The sequence below is a fragment of the Pungitius pungitius genome, chromosome 1 (genome assembly GCF_949316345.1).
Source record: "Pungitius pungitius chromosome 1, fPunPun2.1, whole genome shotgun sequence".
Classification (NCBI taxonomy): Eukaryota; Metazoa; Chordata; class Actinopteri; order Perciformes; family Gasterosteidae; genus Pungitius; species Pungitius pungitius.
Genome location: NC_084900.1, coordinates 34427563 through 34439989, shown reverse-complemented (window position 1 = coordinate 34439989; position 12427 = coordinate 34427563). Strand labels below are relative to the sequence as shown.

At 43.3% G+C, this 12427-nt stretch overlaps 2 protein-coding genes across 3 annotated transcripts; both read left to right on the top strand.

The window, feature by feature from the left end:
• The first annotated feature begins 456 nt into the window (after positions 1-456).
• LOC119221683 (sodium/potassium-transporting ATPase subunit beta-1-interacting protein 3-like) lies at positions 457-4264 on the top strand. Its single transcript, XM_037477710.2, has 7 exons — positions 457-680; positions 1206-1343; positions 1439-1519; positions 2189-2386; positions 3106-3166; positions 3328-3395; positions 3495-4264. The coding sequence occupies exons 1-6, from the start codon at positions 627-629 to the stop codon at positions 3384-3386; spliced, it is 591 nt and encodes a 196-aa protein (XP_037333607.2). The 5' UTR covers positions 457-626; the 3' UTR covers positions 3387-3395; positions 3495-4264.
• An 84-nt stretch (positions 4265-4348) lies between these two features.
• Positions 4349-10254, top strand: ythdf1 (YTH N6-methyladenosine RNA binding protein F1). Of its 2 annotated transcripts, XM_037479600.2 has the most exons (6): positions 4349-4711; positions 5095-5122; positions 5642-5736; positions 5839-7461; positions 7961-8005; positions 8239-10254. In XM_037479600.2, the coding sequence occupies exons 1-6, from the start codon at positions 4682-4684 to the stop codon at positions 8251-8253; spliced, it is 1836 nt and encodes a 611-aa protein (XP_037335497.2). In that variant the 5' UTR covers positions 4349-4681; the 3' UTR covers positions 8254-10254. The 2 variants fall into 2 exon arrangements, with proteins under 2 accessions (XP_037335497.2, XP_062421787.1); XM_062565803.1 differs by lacking the exon at positions 5095-5122.
• The last annotated feature ends 2173 nt before the right edge of the window (positions 10255-12427 follow it).

Sequence of the window (12427 nt, the reverse complement as noted above, 5' to 3'; positions counted from 1 at the left end):
AAAATGTTATGGAAAAATAAGTCAGAATATAGACACCACAAAAACACACAATATAATAAACTCATCTGGGGCAGTGGAAACTATGCAAATAGGACCATCGTCATATTTCAACCAAACAAAATCATCATATTTCAATCCTGTTTTTTCACTTTCACTTTCGCTTTTCCTTGCGTCTTCAATTGCAACCTCCTCTTCTGCAATGGCAAACAGTATTTAACTTGAACATGAGTTTGTATTAATTTACAATATCTACACATAGTACATTAATGGATGGAAATGCCAATTCAACTTTTTTGCTATTATTTCAGGTTCTTTTTTACACAGACTGTATTTTTGAATTTTTAAAGCCTCACAGCATCAAGGCTGACTTTGTCCTGGGTGGTTTCCCCTCCTCTGCTTATCGTGGCATTAACTACCTTTCATAGAGCCCCCCCCCCTCCCCTGAGTTCCCACACAGAAACACCTCACGTCTTTTTCTCATCAGGTGTTCTGCGTTTTACGCTTCCCCAAACGTCCGGTTTTTCTGCATTTATAAAACAAATTTAGTCACTTCACTGTGATCTACATCTGCATCTTCCTCTTCATCATCATCATCGTCATCATCATCTAAAATAACGGAGAGGAAAATGGGCTGCTGCTCAGCACGATGCATGCTGATCCTCCTGTGTTGTCTGCAGTTGGTAAGATGTTTTTCTGTCATCATGCTTCAAACCTGAACACATCTGCTTCCCCCTGCTGATACAAATTATATTTATTTAAACCACAAAATTGACTTTTTAACAAAGCGAATAGCTGAAAGACTTCGTCTTCATCACACAAGCAAGTTTATTTGTTGGTGCTTAGATCCGTTTCTAATGTTTGTTTCTGTCAATTTTGAATCTTTTGTTTGATCCTGAGGCATCAACATTCTATTCCCAATTTTAATAGCTTTTAAACACATTATTTCGTGCTTTTGTGCTGCAAACTAAGAAAAAACACAAGTTAGAGGTGGTTCCCGGCTCTGAAATGCTGCATTCTGCAGGTTTTCTTGGTGTTCCGTGTGCATATTTTGGTTTTAGACTGTTGTTTTTGTGAGACAAGTCATTTTGCGATGCAGGATCTCATGAAAAGCATCACAGCACCCCCCCTCCTTCCCTACAACGGGGGTGAAACCAAACCCGGACCAAAGTGAATATTCTCTGAATCATCATAACTCTGAACTCCAGATAACGACCCTGGAGAGGCAAGTGTTTGACTTCCTTGGCTACCAGTGGGCTCCCATCCTGATCAACTTCTTCCACGTCGTCATGGTCATCCTGGGCCTTTTTGGTGTCATTCAGTACAGATCACGCTGTGTTTTCATGGTGGGTGAACGGTCAGATTTTATTTTAGAGCAAAACGTTTTTTGTTAGATACTCATTGTTGTTGTTTTTCAACTACCAGTTATAACTGTGTTCAGTACGTGCTGTGGACGTTGCTGTGGGTCGGCTGGAATGTCTTTGTCAGCTGTCTATACCTGGATTTGGGAGGTCTTTCAAAGGTAAGTGCGTTGGTCGCACAAGTGTCATAATTAGAGACCCACACAGCCTCAGATCACAAATGCAGTGTTGAGTCTCTGGAGCTGCAGTCACATGATCAACACTCAGTTTACACTTTGTTTCTATTGATAATGGTTATTTATGTCTCCTCTGCTTTGGAAAAAAGGATTTTTGGGGGGGTTCATACAATTAGTAATAGAATAGTAATGGGAATAGTAATAGTAATATTAGTTAAAGTGGGAACAGTTGTGCCTGCGGTTGTATTGGAAGTTACAATAACGATAATAATAATGATATAATTAGTTTACAGAAATGGATTTATAATATTTGCTGGTTTTGGCTCAACAAGTATAAGATAATTGATAATGAATACTAATACTATTTTGTGTTGCCTGGTGATGTATGGGTGACGGGGAGATCGCACGTTTTTTTACCGTCACCTAAGACGCAAGATGAGGAGCCGAATGCATATACAGTTGTTTGTGATAAAGTATAAAAACGAATAAATGGGAACTTCACCCAAAAAGACGAAAGACTTTGAATCTCTGAGTGAGCGAGTGAGGAACAGGAAAATCGGTCACTACAGTAACTTTTGATCTATTTCGAGCACAATATTTTTCAAGAGGTGAAAAGTCACCATCACATGTTCTCTGCCTGCCGCGTACCTGCAGCACATTGATGTCCTCTCGCTGGGAGCAGCATCGCATGGCTCCTGGTGGAAGGACAACGGTCTGGGGTGCGAGAGCGGGGGCTTTCCCTCCGCCGGGTGGCAGGACCAGAAAAACCCACAGCTGACCACGGTGCTGAGCTGCTGGCTGGAATACCCGAACATCGAAATCCTGCACTGCATCGTCCAGCTCCTCGTTTCCGTGAGTCTCTGTCACTGACATAAGGATCTCATTCATTAAGGACTATTATGTACTGTTTAAACAGGAGAAAATGTCAAACAGAATTACTGTACTATGCTTTAAAAAACTTCAATTCAAAGTAAATTTAGCATTTCATGTTCTTTAATGAGCAATATGAGTAAATATGCACCCACAGGAACGGCCTGTTGCCTAGCAACAGCAACTCTAAATTGGAAAACCTGCCTTGAACATTTAAAAATGGCACAACGTTATCACTGGTGTCTGGTGGTGTTTAGTGTGATGCTGAGCTTCTCAGCCTCCAGGTTATTTGATCATGTTTACATTGAAACTACTGCGAGATGCTGTGTCTTTGATAACAACCGTGTGAAGCAGCTTGCCAGCAGCTTGGGAAAGCAGCAATTTTTTCATCAAGATAAAAACTGATCATGAATACTCATGAGACCCGTAAACACAAAAAGCCTGTTACACAGCAGACATTTATGTTATCAAGAACATGGAGGAAGCAGCTAAAGGGAATTTATTTCATTATTGTGAACTGTGCATTTCTGACTGACAATTCAAAATGTCCTCCGTGAAATCATTCGTGTTATCGCCACCAAGAGAGTGTTTCTATGCAAAGCGTTGTGATGAATAATGCTCAGGGATGATCAGGGACCATTTGAAAACTCCCTTTTCACTCTGTGGATCACTTTTATTCATATTTGTGTTATTTCCTGTAGCTCCCCGGATTTGTTTATGCCAGCTACATCGTCAGCACTTTCTCAGATGAGGAAGACAGCTGTAAGTGTGCTCCATGGTATTTTAACAAATAGCAATACTTTTATACGCATCATCCATTTAAAGTATTTTTTACAATATGATCCATTTTCTTTCTTTTATACTGAGGATGATTTCTTTGTATAATCTGTTTATTTATGTTTTTTTGTTCGTTCTTATTTTAGTTCCCATCAGTGGTGATTTCTATCATCAATCCAAACCCTCTCAGTTGCTTCTCTGGTGAAACCTGCTGGTAGGTTTACTGCCTCTTATTTATTCCATCCATTGCATGTCATTGTTCATATTTGTTTAACATCTAACACAATGTGTATTTTATTTTTATTTTGCCTAGATTCTAAATGACCACACATGTAAGTGGTTGAGGGAAACCAGGAAGGAACCGGGCCGAAGGGGGGAACTGCCATCATGTAGTTGGAGTGTAATTGTCAATAAAAACACCTGTTGCAAAACCACGCATCAACGCGTTGGTCCAAACAATAACGTTGTTCTATGTGCTACAAGTGTTCTTTCATACTTTTTAGCTTCTCCATGTACCCTGGAAGTGGGTTAAGTTGTGCCAGAAATGTTTCTGTTTCAACTTCAGGGCTCAAATGCTGTGAATCTATATTTAAATCTACCTCTGTGTGTGTGTGTGTGTGTGCGTGCGTGCGTGCGTGCGTGCGTGTGTGTGTGTGTAGAATACATAGAATATTTTGAAAAAAATGAATGACTTATTCATGTTTAATTTAATTTCAATTTGATGAAATGACCATTCTAACTTGTTTAGTATATGATCTAATTCAGTAAAATAAACACTGCTCACATATCAGCTTGCAATGTGGTATGGATTTATATGACTAAAATGTTTCCCCCCCCCTTCCTCTGATCATTTTTTGTTTCCACTAAACCAGAGGGTGTATATTTGAAATCGTTCAAGGATTTACATCAATAAGGTAACTACATGTATGCTACTTAATTTCATTTTATACTCATTTAAATATCTGTAAATATTTTCTGTGTGTAAACAGGCTACACTTTGTATTTGTATTTGAAACAATAAATATAACATCAACACATACGAGTGTTCTTATTCATCATGTCAGGAAACAACCCTAAAAATAAAATGAATCCATACAACACAGACAAAAACAATCCAATTCTTCATTATCCTGCTGCTAGGTAACGTTAGCCGTGAATGCCTCCGCTACGTCACCGCCGTCATTTCCGCCCCACAGACCCCGGATGAAGCTGCCATTGGGGCAAGTGAGCAGGGCCACCGAGGCTGGTTGGATTTTAATTTAGCGGTGAGGGGGTGGCAGCGGATTGAAGCCCCGCTGGATTGATGTCGACAGGGCAGCGCAGAGCGCCAGCGAGGGCAACGACGAGCAGGGACACCGGCTAACGGCTGCTGCTAGCCGGCTTTCACTGTTAGCTAACTGGCGCGGATCAGGGAAGCAGCTTTTCCAGCTATTAGCCTGCAGCTTACACACCGTACGCGTCGCGAGGGTTTCTCAGTCCGACAGAACGCCTGGTGGATGAATGATGTCTGCCGCTAGCATCGACCCTCAGGTAAGCAGCGAGGAGAAGCGCTCTATTCCCAACGGAGATGTGGCTGTGTGCGTGCGTGTGCGTATTATGCCCGCGCGTGCGTGCGTGTGTGTGTGTGCGTGCGCGCGCTCCTGTGCGGGTCTGTGCATCCCACACTGAAGACGGTGCCACCATTCCCAAGCTAGCCACCTAGTTAGCCAACAGGGAGGGTAGATAACACCTCAGATCTGCTCTGTGACACTGATCAGAGGCACGAGCCCTGGTCCGCACACGTAACACATGCCACTGTGCAGCTACGATGATGTCATGTGTGATGCTTTGAAATAACATTGGAGACCCATGCAAGCGTTTTTGTTTTTCCTCATTTCCCATGCATCCCTCCTTTCAATGTGACAACTATAAAGACAACGAAAGGACAAGATGCAAGCAAAGGTAGGAAGAACATGTCTTCTCAACCTTTTTTGAGATGTGGCACATGAAGCGTTTTAGCAGCTGATACCATATATGTGATCCATCTGACCTGTGTAGTTGGTGCAGTCCTCTTATCAACTGAGAAACAAATGTCTCCGCAGCACCAAATACTAACGTTGAATTTGCGTTGTCGTTTTTCTTTTTTTTTTTTTTACCATAATCTAAAAGCAAACAGCTCATCAATAGAAATCAAATCACCTTGTACTTTTTAAAAGGCGAACTCCTCTGGCGCACATGGAAATCATTTAAAATCACTAAACAGCACCAAACAACCATTGACTTCTCTTTCAGTTGCCTGACTGACTTCAGTAGGGCTTTAACAGAGGGTGTACTGGGGTTGATATTGGATGTTACAAAGCAATGCTATGAGCACTAGTGCAGAAGACCCTCATTTAGACTGAGATATAGATTTGGCTTTATTAGCCATGTTTGGGGGAGTGTGTACATTCCAGCTTTGACAACGGTTTGACTTGTTTGCAGCTTTTCCAGTTTCAGTGCAGAATGGTTCCCTCCACCAGAAGGACACAGTGCATGACAATGACTTTGAACCTTATCTCACAAACCAGTCTAATCAGGTAGGAAACATCCCATACAGGCCTTCTGTCACACTGGAATGATTCAATATCGCTGCATCTCGTAGCCCTAACAAATGATCTTTCTTCTATTTGTGTTTGTAGAATAACAGCTATCAATCCATGACAGACCCTTACCTGTCCAGCTACTATGCCCCCTCCATTGGATTTCCCTACCCACTCAGTGAGGCTCCTTGGTCTACAGGAGGTGATCCACCAATTCCCTACCTGACACCCTATGCCCCCCTCAGCAATGGAGACCATCACTTCATGCACGACACGGTGTTCGGGCAGCCGGGGGGGCTCAGCAGCAGCATCTACCCTCACAGGTTTAACTTTTTCCCAGAGAACCCGGCCTTCTCGGCCTGGGGCACCAGTGGTTCTCAGGGCCAGCAGACTCCGAGCTCGGCCTACGGGGGGAGCTACAGCTACCCACCGAGCTCTCTGGGAGGCACCTTGGTCCCGGATGGTCAGACGGGTTTCCATAGTGACACCCTGAGCAAGGCACCAGGTATGAACAGCCTTGAGCACGGCATGCTGGGCCTAAAGATAGGTGGGGAAGTGACAGGAAGTGGCTCCGGTGTGAAGAACGCAGGCTCCCTCGGCGGGGGCAGTGTGGCTGCCGCCGTTGCTACGGGCAACGGCGGCACACCAATTGGAATGCCCCCTCCGAAACCGACATCGTGGGCTGCTATTGCTAGTAAACCTGCCAAGCTGCAGCAACAAAAGGCCAAGAACAAACTTGGTGCGCCCATAGCTGGGGGAGGTCTGCCTCCACCTCCCATTAAACACAACATGGACATTGATACATGGGATAATAAAGGGGCTGTCAATAAGATGGCCCCTCCTCTGCCCCCACATCACCACCACCACCACCACCACCACCAACAGCCCCAGCTTCACGCCCATGCTCCCAGTCTCCTACCCCACCTTCAACATTCCCTGCAGTCTGCCCAGTCCCTCGTGCAGCAGATGACCATGCAGGGTCCCCCACTTCCTCCCCCACAGTCTTACCAGAACCACAACTCCGCCCCGACACCTCAGACACGCTGGATGGCGCCACGCAACCGCAACCTCTGCTACGGCGGGGGAAGCCTGGACAGCAGCGGCTCCTCCAGCGGGGGCGGCGGGGGCGGGGGCGCGCCTCTGGAACCGGGCTCCGAGTCCCACCCGGTGCTGGAGAAGCTGCGCGCCGCCCACAGCTACAACCCCAAGGAGTTTGACTGGAGCCTAAAGAACGGTCGCGTATTCATCATCAAAAGCTACTCGGAGGACGACATCCACCGCTCCATCAAGTACTCCATCTGGTGCAGCACGGAGCACGGCAACAAGCGCTTGGACTCCGCCTTCAGAGCTATGAACGCCAAAGGTCCCGTCTACCTGTTGTTCAGCGTCAACGGCAGCGGCCACTTCTGCGGCGTGGCCGAAATGCGCTCGCCGGTGGACTACGGCACCAGCGCTGGCGTCTGGGCGCAGGACAAGTGGAAGGGCAAGTTCGATGTGGACTGGTTGTTTGTTAAGGACGTGCCCAACAGCCAGCTGCGACACATCCGCCTGGAGAACAATGACAACAAGCCCGTCACCAACTCTCGGGACACTCAAGAGGTTCCTCTGGAAAAGGCCAAGCAGGTGCTCAAGATCATCGCCCAGTACAAACACACCACGTCCCTCTTTGACGACTTCTCCCACTACGAGAAGAAGCAGGAGGAGGAGGAGGTGGTGAGAAAGGTAGTCTTTCCCTTCTAGACACATGACACTGCGGATTATTTTTGGACCCTTCCCTTGACTAAAATTATACTATTATTTTTATATATATTGACATTATACTATCGTACTGGTACAATTTATTTCAGATTTAGTCCCATAGAATTTGATTCTAATGGTTGTCTGCCTCTCAGCGTTGAACCACCTGCATCATTCTGAGTGGCAGGTGTATTTTGGTTCTGTTTTAGCGTCTTGTTTGATTGTGGTGATGAAAATAAAGATTTAGGTTTTCTGATCGTTATGCAATAAATGTTAGAACAAGAGGCTAAAATAAAATATGAAGATATAAATAAAAGTTCCACTGCCCCCTTTCTTTCATAATCTGATTTATTCAGTCGGTTTCCCTTTTGTTGCACTTGTAGCCTTTGGCCAACCATGTCAAATTGGAAAGTCTGCAGATGTAATATTAAAATGAATATGTATATTTTCAATAAGACTTTGCATGTTTTTGTTTTTTTAACAGAGCTATGAGCCTGCCCCCATACAGAGCCGATCCCGAATCGATCAGGTAAAGTCAGATATTGATTATTATCACTATGACAAATGCATGGTGAATCACACACATGAGTAGAAGTGATCTAATCGATCTACAACAAACAAAACTCTTCACATCTACAAAAGATCTTCTGTGTTGGTTTTCTCAAAAATGTCATTTTCAAACGTGATTGTGTAAGTCATGTGATCATAAATGACCCGTCCCATAATTTGTTGATTTCATTTTTTTGTATTCCCTATTTTTAGGATCGCCAAAAGTAAACCGAAGACGACTGTCGATGGAATTTAGATTTAAAAAAAATGAGGAACACATGGACAAAGAGAAATTAACTAATATTTTTTTCTATTTAATTTGGTCAACTTTGGCCCTTGTCCAACTTCTGACCCACAATGCTCCTGGCTCCTGGTCTCGGAGATGCGTGCAGGGGACCATAGTTCCACCAGTTGAATCGCTTCAATACGTATTATCATGTTTTCTTTCTTTCTCTATTTTTTTTAGCCTTACGAATCTCTATCGCTACCCCGGGAACTTGCATTCTTAACTAAATATAAGTAACCAATATCTGCACGTCTGTTTTTGAAAGTCTCTCGACGACATGCTGCTGATATTCAGTGACGGTTCACTTTGTGGTTTGTGTGTTGGAGAAATGTTAAGTGCTTGTATTGGTTGATCTTAACAAGTGAACATGACCTGATTGGCAAATGTCTGCTATCTGTTTGTGGCCGGTTGTATTTTATATTATCAGATGAAAGAAAAAAAAAAAATGAACTTCTACACAGCCCCCTTTTTTCATGTGAGGGGTGTTTTGGAGTTGAGAGCGTTTACACTGAAAGTCTCTGTGGACATAATCGTGTAAAGATGTGTAAATGTTAAGACGATATTTTGAATAATGTACAAACTGGTTTACAGCTGATTCAATCTATTATAAGTTGGAGAATATGTGTGGGATGTCTCGCCAAGAGTGGAGCGTTAACATTTCTTTTTCAGCCCTATATTAAATTAGCGATTTTCTTTTTCCAGAAGATGTACCTCAAATTCTTTCAGCTAGAGATTCAGGGAAAGGATGTGTGGAGATGAAATGCTCTTAGAGGTGGTCCCTCTCTTTCTTATATAAATGATGGAATCACAACTGTATGTATGTATGAGTTCAGGTCCGAATTTAGTTTCTCTTTTATTTCCCCCGCTGCTCAAACAGGAGATCTCGCTTTGTGGGACTCCGGAGGAAATGTAGCGTGAACTGCTTTTTGAACTCGAGCCAGGCCGGTTAATTTAGTTTTTCTCTTTTTAATCGCTTGTTCTTTCTTAACAGAATTATAATCTTGCCATCATTTTCATCGCTATAACCTGTCCACATCACCCTCAGACAATGTAAGCTTTAATGTAACGGCATTTCTAACTGAGATCGCCTCGAAATGTTTAACTGTAGCATTATACTTAACTGATTTATTGTCAAGTGTATGAAAACCCAGAGACTAGCCTACATGGTATATGTTGTGACTTTTAATCTTAATTTTATTTTTTTACTTTGCTTGCTGTATTGTGTGTGTGTGTGCGTGTGTGTGTGTGTGTGTGTGCGTGTGTGTGTGTGCGTGTGCGTGTGTGTGTGCGCGCGCGCGCACGCGCGTGCGCGCGCGCGCGCAAGAATGAAAGAAAGGCGAGGGAGAACGATTGGGGAGCAATCAGAGTTATATTACTGATATTGGATTATAGAACATTTATGCAAAAAAATTAAGAAGTTTTAAAGTCACCCCTGAATTTAATATCCATTGTATCAGGTCACTATCACATACTTAGATTTGATCATCTCCATTATTAAAGATATACTTATCTGTTCTCTGTGGGGTTTTATTGTGACGAGGATTACGTGTGCACGATTAAATAGATGTTAATAGTACAGCAGAACAAACTGTTAAAGTTAAACCATTTTAAAACACTTTTTTAATGTAATTGCGGGACTGCTCATGCGACATATGCCTATTGCTTTGATTAATTCACATAAACCTGCTATAAATGTTGTTTGGCTTTCCCGAAAAGATGCATCATTGCAACAGTTTGCCGCATTAACTTTTAACTTTCGTTATATGAAACATCGTCAGCTGCATCCTTCGAATCCCTTTGAACGGCTGCAGTTTAAACACCAGATGAAATTTAGAAAACCAACTGCAAGTTCTGCATTTAAAAAAAAAACAACCTTAAAGTATCAGAAAAATGTATTCAAAGCATCAAAAGTAAAAGTGGTCATTGTGCTGTAAAATGTTACATGCAGTGACAGTGTACTTATTTAAGGTCTTGTGGATCTTAACGTCTTCAATACAGCAATGCAACACATTCTACAAACCATCGTGTCGTGTGAAAGAATCCCGTTTCAGCTTTGTGACGAAGCACTTTTCATCTGACACAGCTTTTCAAATCGTAAATGTAGCCGATCGAGGATGTCGCCCTACAGTTTGAAAGAAACATTTAAATTCTAAATCACCTCATTTGAGCATCGCTATGATTTGTCAAGAAATGTGTGAAAATAAAGAAGTAAAGAATCCTAAATTATTCTGGATGTTATCTATACATCTTTCCATTCCTATTTATTTACGTCTTATTCTTTTGCCATTAGTTTTAGGTGACGTAACAGCGTACTCACACAGTTGGTTTTATTGTGACAATAAATCTAAATCACACCATTTGCAAATGCTTTGTTTTTAATATCCTTCCGAACACAAGTAACTACATTTGTACAGTTATAAAAGAATCCGTTACAGTTCAATGTGATGACTAATATTTTTTTTAAGTAATTTATTAACCACAACAACAACAACTTAGACTTATCGCAGTAAACTGAATTGTGTTTGTCAAAAAAAACAATACATTTGAAGGCGTCACTTGGGCTGCAACTAATATTTTGTCATGAAAATGACAAAAGAAGATTAAGAAATTACCATTTAGAGTCCAAAAAGACAACATCAAATGCTTATATTGTACGGTCCAAATACAAAATATATGAATTTTACAGTAATACATAAGAAATTAAACCTTTTGATGTTTGGCATTATTAAAAAGCAGAATTTGTCAGACTGATCTCTTAAAGTGAAAAAGACTTAAAGTGAAAAAATCTAAAAGCTAAAAAAAAAATGTAGTTCCGTTAAATGTTGGTCATCATTGGTCACAAAACAGGCGGCCTTTGTTCCTCTGAGCACAGGCATCTCCCCCCCCACACCCCCCCCTCTCCGTCCATTTCTCCTTGTCTCTCTGTCTCTATCTCTCTCTCCCCCCTCTCTCCATCCATTTCTCCATGTCGCTCTATCTCTCCCCCTCTCTCCGTCTATCTCTCCCTCTAATCCTCCCATCCCTCTCTCTACCCCCCACCCCTCTTCTTCCTCTCTCGCTCTCTGCAGATGTTTTCAATCCCATCACCTTCATCTTCATCTTCGTGCAGTAGGTGGATAGTGGGATTCCTCTCTTGGCATTCACCGCGTGCCTTAATTGTATTGCTAATAAATCAAGGTCCGCCGTGAACACGAGGAGTGGCAACCCTGTCCCTTGTCGAGGAAAGTTGGAGCTTTAAGAGCATTAAAGGATGAAACACACGCATTCACGTAGACATCCACACGCGCACGCACGCACACACATAGTCGACAGACCCAGGCGTCATCATCGCAGTATGCAGTATCTAAAATGTCTTCAAATGTGATCTGTATTCAAATGAGACACATTTCACACTGCCGCGTCTCCATCCAACGATGCACTGCGTCTCCGTCATGTCCGCGCGCACAATAAAGCTCCTCCACGTGTTAACGCCATAACGACCTGCTCAATCCCTCCTGCGTCTTCCAGCAGCGTGCATCGGATTTCTTCAGGTCTCCGCCTGTCCCCGTGTTGCAGGATTCAAAGAGATGGAGACGGAGGGGATGAGGGCCAAACAATGCCGTCCTCCGGTCGAGGCGGCCGCAGTGGCCCGCTGATGATGTCCGCTCGGGCTTGGAGAGGGATGAAGACGTGCTTCGGTCCGATCACACCTTCAGATTAAAACGCCGGACGTACCCGTCTTCTCTTTTTAGAGCCTATATTAGACATTTCTTTACATCGAGCCTCCGCGTCTCGGTTTGCATGCCCTGGTCCTCATAGGCTGAAGCAATGACGTCACGACGTAGCCTATTTTCGCTATCAAACGCTGGATTACACCCCCCTCCCCCGACACACACACACACACACACACACACACACCCTAAAACCGTCTGTCTGACCGGGTTAATGTAACGGATCTGCTGCAGGCTGTGGTCATGTTTTCCATTACTGCAGACGGACTGAACCCGGATGTGAGATGCGCTGACCAGGGTGCTGAAACCGGACATGCAGTAGCTAAATGGAAACTAAAGATATCGTAACATGGTAAAGGGGGAACTCAAATAGTGATTACAGGTTTAATATGGTAGAATGGGGCAG

Excerpts from the sequence above, each read along its gene's own strand:
- LOC119221683 (XM_037477710.2), top strand. The coding sequence starts at position 627 with ATGGGCTGCTGCTCAGCACGATGCATGCTGATCCTCCTGTGTTGTCTG. Across the intron at positions 681-1,205 it reads TCCTGTGTTGTCTGCAGTTG|ATAACGACCCTGGAGAGGCA; the intron begins GTAAGATGTTTT and ends TCTGAACTCCAG. Across the intron at positions 3,167-3,327 it reads CTCAGATGAGGAAGACAGCT|TTCCCATCAGTGGTGATTTC; the intron begins GTAAGTGTGCTC and ends TTCTTATTTTAG.
- ythdf1 (XM_037479600.2), top strand. The coding sequence starts at position 4,682 with ATGATGTCTGCCGCTAGCATCGACCCTCAG. Across the intron at positions 4,712-5,094 it reads CCGCTAGCATCGACCCTCAG|ACAACGAAAGGACAAGATGC; the intron begins GTAAGCAGCGAG and ends ACAACTATAAAG. Across the intron at positions 7,462-7,960 it reads AGGAGGAGGTGGTGAGAAAG|AGCTATGAGCCTGCCCCCAT; the intron begins GTAGTCTTTCCC and ends TTTTTTTAACAG.